Source organism: Garra rufa, chromosome 8 (genome assembly GCF_049309525.1).
Source record: "Garra rufa chromosome 8, GarRuf1.0, whole genome shotgun sequence".
NCBI classification, from domain to species: domain Eukaryota; kingdom Metazoa; phylum Chordata; class Actinopteri; order Cypriniformes; family Cyprinidae; genus Garra; species Garra rufa.
This window is the reverse complement of record NC_133368.1, coordinates 44,785,442-44,794,498: the sequence shown is the minus strand read 5'-3', so window position 1 is coordinate 44,794,498 and position 9,057 is coordinate 44,785,442. Positions and strand designations below refer to the sequence as shown.

Sequence of the window (9,057 nt, the reverse complement as noted above, 5' to 3'; positions counted from 1 at the left end):
TTAACCTTCTCTGTCGTTTTTTGTTTTCCTGATGCAGTCCTCCAGACGCTGCAGTTTGGTCCTGATGGCATCTTTTCTTCTGTCTTTGCCCATGACTGTTTTTCCTTCTTCTTCCTGCACAAAAACATACATGGCAGACGGTTTCATATCAATTCCTGCAACACAAAACTTTGAATTCAAAGACTTACAAAGTAGTCAGTCATGAGAAATTCAGCTTTGTTGTCGTCCGCTGTAGTGCCGATGTCCTCAACTAGAGATTGAATGTCCTTCTCCACATCAACTTTGCGTACGGCCTGCTCGATCTGTTTGTGACTCTATTAGCAAAAACATTTAGCAGATGCAAATCAACCAGTTAAGACTGACCTGAAGGTCATATTAATTGCGTCAAGAAATAATTAGATCAAGGACATAATTGCTAGTTTTAAACAAACCTTTTACTTTGGTTTGTTTTTGTTTCCACATTATATTGAAAATGCCTAAAATTAATTTGTATGAATTATAATTAAGTATTAATTACACACACATATATATATATATATAATATAAATATAACTATATAATATAATTGTAAAAATGTTATAATATATAAATAAATGTAAAATGTTATTTAAATAATTTACATTTATTTATATATTATAATATAATATATTATATATAAATAATGTTATATATATATATATATATATATATATATATATATATATATATATTATTATAATATTATTATTATATTATATTGTGTATATATAATACAAATACAATATAATAATATACTGTATATATAATAATATTATTATAATATTATATTGTATATATAATACAAATGCAATATAATATAATAATATATAAAATAATTATAATATATATATATATATATATATATATATATATATATATATATATATATATATATATATATATATTTCCATATTTATGTATTTATTTATTTATTATAAATAAATATAAAATGTATGTACCCTAAATCCATATAATACATTTAAATAAAATTATATTTAAATTTACATTTATTTATTATAATATAATATATTAATATATATACATATATATATATATATATATTATAATCATTATATTGAATAATAAATATAATATAATATATACACACACACACACACACACACACACACACACACACAATTATATTGTGTGTGTATATATATATGTCATTTTTTAATTATAATTATATAATTATAATTTATTAGAAATATAATTCTTATGATAATAATATAAAATAAAGTAATAATTATAATATTATATATATATATATATATATATATATATATAATTATTATATTATATATATTAATATAATTGTATATAATTATAATTCTATAATTATACAGTTAAAATTTATAAAATAAATTAATCAATTTAATGTAAATACATTTTTTATATGTTTTAATTAACTTTTATTCATACAACACCATGGTACAGGAGCTTAATTTCCCACAATAATAACATTTGCTCTAAAATCTACAAAACTGTCTTAATATTAAATAAAATATATTTAAAATGTTTTTTTTTTAACTGAATTTTAATACAATTTTAGAATTTTAATATTTATTAAAATAGATAATATTGGAGCCAAATATTTATTTATTTTCATGAAGCTTAAAAAAAATAATTGTAGACATTTTGTCATATTGTACGCTAATTTTATTTAGTTATTTTTTAATATTGAATCCTGTTTTAATTCATCATCCTTCATTCGTGACCATATCAATTCAAATTCACACTTGTAAATTCAAAGGGAGCATCTAAAATCTAATTTTGCCCAGCACTGGTGAATCTATTACATTAACTTAGTGTGTAGTGTTCGATTGGTTCAGTTACTCACGTGAATGACGGTCTGTGCGTAAACAGTCATGAAGAGACTGTACTTGTCCAGGGTGTTAGACAGAGTCTCTATTCTTTGCTTCTCAAGCTCCTGAACGATCTGAAATTCAGCTCTGAATTAGTCAAAACGAAATGAATTTTGGATAGGATGAAATTTCAAAGTTGTGGAAAATGGCATGAACCTGATAGCAGGTTTTCAGTGTGTTCTCCAGCTTCAGTCGGATGTGGTGACCCTCAATGTTGGTGTTGAAATATTCCTCATCAACTCTGGTCTGAAGCTCTGCCGATTTAGTCAATCTATTTAACATCTAGATAAAAATAATGTCAGTGTCTGATGTCACAAACAGCTGTGTTAATTACTTTTCCCCAGCCAATGAACCATCACAAATACCTTCTGTTTTTCCTTCTCCGTACAGATTTGCTTATTCTTCTCCACAAAGCTGAAAAGAGCTTCATGTTCTCTTGTCAAGCCAATCAGCTTCTTTTTAAGCTGTGAAAACACATGTATCCTCCTCAAGTGCTTTTAAATCCAACTTTAATATTGGTTTGTTTGATCAAATCCCTCAGAATTAAAGAGACACATTTCCAGGTCTATTTTCTTACCTTAATTTGTTCACTCCAGTTTGTAAGAACAAGCTTTCCAGACTTTTCAACTGCATTGTCAAGCTGTGAACATACAAAACGTAGTGCAAACATGCTGCTGTAAATCTTAATGTAAATATGGATCCTCTGAAGTGAATGGGTGCCATCAGAATGAGAGTCCAAACAGCTGATAAAACATCACAAGTAATCCGCACCACTCTAGTCCATCAATTAACATCTTGTGAAGCCAAAAGTTGTGTGTTTGTAAGAAACAAATCGATCATTAAGACTTTTTTAACTTCAAACTGTTGATTCTCTGCTGTCCTTCTGTCCTTTAGTCCTTCTATCCAACGGTTTAAAGTTAAAAATGCCTTAATAATGGATTTGTTTCCTACAAACACACATCTTTCACTTTACAAGATCTTAATTGGACTGGAGTGGTTTCTTGTGGATTATTGTGATGTATTTATCTGCTGTTTGGACTCTCATTCTGACGGCACCCATTCACTGCAAGTGATGATCATGTGATCAAATCTGTTCCGTGAAGAAACAAACTCATCTAGATCTTGGATAAGGGTGAGTACATTCAAGTTTTCAGCTGAACTCTTCCTGTAAGTGACATACTGGTCTTTTTCTTTTCGCGTGCTCATCTAGGATTTGACGGAGTTCCTGAATAGCATCTTGGTTGAGAGCGTTTCCCAGTATGCTGAAAGAATAAGGCCGATATAAATACACAGCAACCCACATGAATAAAAAGAGGCTGATCCAGTGAAGTGTCGTACCGGTGGGCATCTGCTGAGGCGTACATTTCATCTGATATGAAGGACCATGCACGATACGTGGAGCTTTGAAGAGGAAAAACTCAATGAGTTTGCAAGACAAGTGCATCAAACATGAACCTGCACTGCTGACGCAGTTCACATCACATGAAAATTTTTTGTCTTATTTTCCAGTTAAACTGTAATAAAAAGGCTATGAAAAGCAAGACTATATAAGATAACTTTAATTTTTAATATGAGTGTATTTTGTCTTGCACTTGTTTTTAACTTGTTTATTGATAGATAGATAGACAGACAGACAGACAGATAGATAGATAGACAGACAGACAGACAGACAGACAGACAGATGATAGATAGATAGATAGATAGATAGATAGATAGATAGATAGATAGATAGATAGATGATTGATAGAACGATGGATAGATAGAATGATGATGGATAGGTAGATTGATGGGTGGATAGAACAATGGATTGATGGATAGGTAGATTGATGGGTGGATAGAACAATGGATTGATGGATAGGTAGATTGGATAGATGGATGTATTGATAGAATGATGGATAGAGGGATGTATAGAGATTGATGGTTAAATAGAACGATAGATGGATGGATAAATAGATGATGTATAGATTGAACAATAGATGGTTAAATAGAACGATAGAAATATGGATGGATAGATGGATGTATAGATATAACGATAGATAGATGGATAGATTGAACAATAGATGGTTAAATATCTATCTATCTGTCCATCTTCTGGATGGATGGATGGAACGATGGATAGAGGAATGTATAGATAGATAGATGTATAGATAGAACAATAGATGGTTTTATAGATGATAGATAGATGGATGTATAGATTGAACAATAGATAGATGGTTAAATAGAACAATAGAAATATAGATGGATGTATAGATGGATAGATACAATAGATAGATAGATAGATGGATTGATGGATGGATGGATAGATTGAACAATAGAGAGACGGTTAGATTGAATGATGGGTGGATGAATGGATTAGATGGATGGATAGAATGATAGATGGTTAAATAGAACGATGGATAGATAGATTGAACAATAGATAGATGGTTAAATAGAATGATAGAAATATGGATGATAGATAGATGGTTAAATAGAACGATGGATAGATAGATTGAACAATAGATAGATGGTTAAATAGAATGATAGAAATATGGATGATAGATAGATAGATAGATAGATAGATAGATAGATAGATAGATAGATAGATAGATAGATAGATAGATAGATAGATAGATAGATAGATAGATAGATAGATGAAATGTAGGCCCTATTATTTAGAAATGTAAATTGGTCAGCTGGAGGTGTGTTCACTCACTTGTCACACATCTCTTTCGAGACTTTAAGAAGTTTCCCTGCGATCTTCTGAAGTCCTTTGGAATAGTTGATCTCCAGTTCAGATCTAAATTTATAGACAAACCATAATGTGTTGTATTAGTCAGGCGTGTTCACTCAGGTCATTGAGGTTCTGTCCTGAATTTAGGGTCATTTAGGGTTTTTGAGAACTATTGCATTCTTTTCCATTCCATATTCTTCTCTGGAGAGTTGATACTCGAGTATCTTCAGTGTCTTAGAGGTCAAGTACTACAACAACTTTAAGAGAAGAAGAGCAGAGACCTGTTACCTTTGCTGGAAGACGGCCAAGAGCTCTTTGCAGAAAAACTCGCCATTCTTAGAGATTCTCTTCAGGTCCTGATACAGCAGATTATACTGAAACACAACATACAGCCTAATTAAACAACAAACTTATCTATCTATCTATCGTTCTGTGATCTATTGTTCTATCTATGTTGTTTGTTTGTTCTATCCTTTGTTCTATATCGTTTGTTCGTTTATTCTGTCATTCATTCCATCACTGTTTCTATCTGTCTTCTATCTATCATTCTGTCATTTTACTATTTATCTATCAATCTATGTATTGTTCTATTGTTTCGTTCTATCCTTCGACTGTATCTATCTACTTTCTATCATTTGTTTTGTATATCTTCTATCTATTGTTCAATCATGTCATTCTTTCTAGCTATCTATTATTCTGTCATCTATTGTTCTATTCTATATCGTTCGTTTGTTCTATCATTTGTTCTATATACTGTATCTGTCTGTCTATCTATCATTTGTTTGTTATTCGTTCTATCTGTCCATCTTCTATTGTTTGTTCTATCCTTCTACTGTATCTATCTATCTTGTTCGTTTGTTCTATCATTTGTTCTATATATTGTTCGTTCATTCTGTCATTCATTCTATCGTTTTGTTCTATCCTTCTACTGTATCTGTCTATTTAACATTCTATCTTTCTGTCTATTGTTCTATCTATCTATTGTTCGTTTGTTATTTGTTCTATCTATTGTTCTATCTATCTATTGTTCGTTTGTTCGTTCTATCCATCATTCTATCTATCTATTGTTCATTTGTCATTCGTTCTATCTGTCCATCTATTTGTTGGTTCTATCATTTGTTCTATCCTTCTACTGTATCTATCTATCTGTCTGTCTGTCTATCTATCATTTGTTTGTTATTCGTTCTATCTGTCCATCTTCTATTGTTCTATCTTTCTATCTATCTATCTACTGTTTGTTCATTTGTTCTTTCATTCTATCTGTCTATCTATTGTTCGTTTGTTCGTTCTATCTATCATTCAATCTATCTATTGTTCATTTGTTATTCGTTCTATCTGTCCATCTATTTGTTGGTTCTATCATTTGTTCTATCCTTCTACTGTATCTATCTGTCTGTCTGTCTATCTATCTATGTATCTATTGTTTGTTTGTTTGTTCTTTCATTCTATCTATCCATCTATCTATATCTATATCAAGTGAAAGTTGTGACATATTGTCAAGTATGGTGACCCATACTCGAAATTGGTCCTCTGCATTTAACCCATCCAAGTGCACACACACAGCAGTGAGAAGTGAACACACACACACACACACACACACACACACACACACACACACACACACACACACACACACACACACACACACACACACACACACACACACACACACTGTGGACACACACCGGAGCAGTGGGCAGCCATTGCTCCAGCGCCTATCTATCTATCTATCTATCTGTCTGTCTGTCTGTCTGTCTGTCTATTGTTCGTTCATTCTATGGATCCTCTGCAGTGAATGGGTGCCATCAGAATGAGAGTCCAAACAGCTGATAAAACCATCACAATAATCTCTGCTGTTCAGTCCTTCTATCCAACGGTTTAAAGTTTCAACGCCTTAATATGTATTTTTTTCGTACAAATGCGCATCTTTTCACTTTGCTTCATCATTGTTCCAGCATCCTGGTAAATCACTCAGAACCAAAACACCATAGCAGCTAGGCAGAAATCCCTAGCAACCATTCAGAACATCTTTGAAACTGCATCTAGCAGTTATAATCAGTCAGTCAATCAATATGTATTGTCGTTCTGTCTTAACTTTCAAATGGATTTTTAAAACCTTTTGGTGTACATTTTCAGGCAAGCTTTTTCAAGTTGACAGCAAAGTCCAGACAAACTTTACTCTTCTAGTTAATAATAAGCAATTTTTCAGCCAAGAGTTTTATGTGGAGCGATACCGTAAATCAGACATCAACACTATCAACGCATCTGTACACTATTATGCTCTACAAGAGATATCAAGTAAGTAGTTGAATATATTTGTTTGAACAGTAAATGAAATGGACTCACAGTACAGCTGCTCAGTGGGTCCTTCATCTTCACACTAGTCGTACGTTAACTCTGCAGTTCAAACTTTGACCCTGTCTGTTCCTGAAGAATGTATGCGGAAATCACCTGTGTGCCTGTGCAAGATTACTGCATCATTATAAAACCAAAGGAGTGGCCAAATACAGCTTCAGTCTTTGCTAGATATCAGTGTTTAACTTGCATAGGATTACATTTTGTCATCTGGTTTGATGTGTGCCCTGATGTTGCCAGCAGTGTTATTAACATTAATGCAGAAGTAAAATGCAGAAATAATAACAATAAAAGTACTTTAAAAGGTGGTTTTGACACTGATGCCACTGAAGAATAATTTTGCTTCCTTTTGTTTTTTTAAACAACTGATCACCCAAAACTGAAAATTTGCTAAAAATGAATTCACTCTTAGTTCATCCAGGTGAGTTTAGAAATGTAGCATTCATCACATGCTCAGCAAAGGATCCTTTGAAGTGAATGGGTGCCGTCAGAATGAGAGTCCAAACAGCTGATAAAAACATTACAATAATTCACAAGTAATCCACACCCCTCCAGTCCATCAGTTAACATCTTGTAAAGTGATAAGCCTAAGTATATGTTAATTCTAAAAATCCTTATGTTTAAGAGAGTGGTATAGAAATGCTATAGAGACCAAATTTTCAATAAAATTTAAATTTGGCCTATAAATTGACTCTGTATGGATACAGGTCTAGACATTCATTTTTCCCCTATTGAAAAACTAATTTATGACATAATTTAAATTGACTACAGTTTGTCACATTTTAAGAATAATTTACTCTGATTAGTCAGTTGCAGAATTATGTGGAAAATATCAGAATTCTTAAAAATCAAACCTTTTTATTATTATTTATGATGCAAACCAGAAAGAGAGACTTGATATTCGTTGTTTTTGCAGTTTTTCTTGTTAGTATTTGTTTGGTGTAATGCTTTGACAATATTCTCACCTGTATTTCGAATACTATGAATTCGGACATACTACTCACCTCACATAGCCTACTGTTTTTCACGTACTATATAGTAGGGAAGTCTGCGATTTCGGACACAGCGATAGCCTTTACAGCTAGAGAATTACAGAGATACGATTCAAAATTGTTAGATTTAAAAAAGATATTTTCAAAATGTTCTTTGCTTATTACAAGAGCTTGTCACCCAGCCATAATCACTGTTATTTAACAAAATTGACGTTAGATAGTGGGATAGTCTAGTCTTACGGATCCGAAACAGGATGTTTTGTATGGGCGAAGCCTACACTGTAAAAAAAAAAAAAAGGCGTAAAATTTACGGTAAAAACCTGGCAGCTGTGGCTACCAGAGTTTTACTGTAAAAAATACGGTAACAATGTTTTACGGTTTTCACTTAAATATACATGTAAATACCGTAATTTCTGATTTTTTTAACTGATATAATGGTGACCTTTTGAAGTACTGAAATCTTTTTTGTACCTTTGTAATACACTGATAACCACCAAAAGAAGGTGGTCATGACAACATCACATGATGAACCAAAGCCCATCACAAGTAGATTTTATATAATAACATATATAGAAGGTGCACAGTGTCATTCACACAAACACTAAACACTATCATGGTAACGGCATAAAACTGAAATAATGCAAAAAACATTAATTTAACAACATTAGATGTAACATACAACCCTAATGTACAAAACTGCCAAGAAAAATCTAAGAAGAAAAAGTTATTTCAACAAAAAAACAAAACAAAAAACAAACATTCACTTAAAAAAATGAAATACAGGGAATTCTGGGAATGTCAATTTATGGTTATTCACTGTAAATTTTACGTTCTTTTTCACTTCAAAAAATTTAAAATTACATGCAATTTCCAACACAGTTTTTCACCGTATATAGAAGGAGAACTTACCGTTAACCATTTCACAGTTTTTTACCGTTAAATTCACGGTCATTTTTTACAATGTATGGTGGCAGAAAACTCACTATGTTTGAGTTAAATTGAGTTATAAAATATGAACTTGCATTTGCGAGAAAAAAGTCAGAATTGTGAGATAAAATAAATAAATGTTAATAATAGGTTTAAGTAATTTTTCATGCTGTAACTGTAGGGCTAATAC

The 9,057-nt window shown here is 31.6% G+C and overlaps 1 protein-coding gene across 1 annotated transcript; it reads right to left on the bottom strand.

Annotated features, from left to right (window-relative positions):
* nostrin (nitric oxide synthase trafficking) lies at positions 1 to 7,053 on the bottom strand. The gene is made up of 11 exons (XM_073845135.1): positions 6,940 to 7,053; positions 4,882 to 4,967; positions 4,576 to 4,659; positions 3,222 to 3,284; positions 3,064 to 3,145; positions 2,461 to 2,523; positions 2,249 to 2,347; positions 2,040 to 2,165; positions 1,859 to 1,957; positions 189 to 314; positions 1 to 114 (listed from the first exon to the last, which is right to left on the bottom strand). Exons 1-11 carry the CDS (start codon positions 6,964 to 6,966, stop codon positions 1 to 3), a joined length of 969 nt encoding a protein of 322 aa, XP_073701236.1. The 5' UTR covers positions 6,967 to 7,053.
* Between the last annotated feature and the right edge of the window lie 2,004 nt (positions 7,054 to 9,057).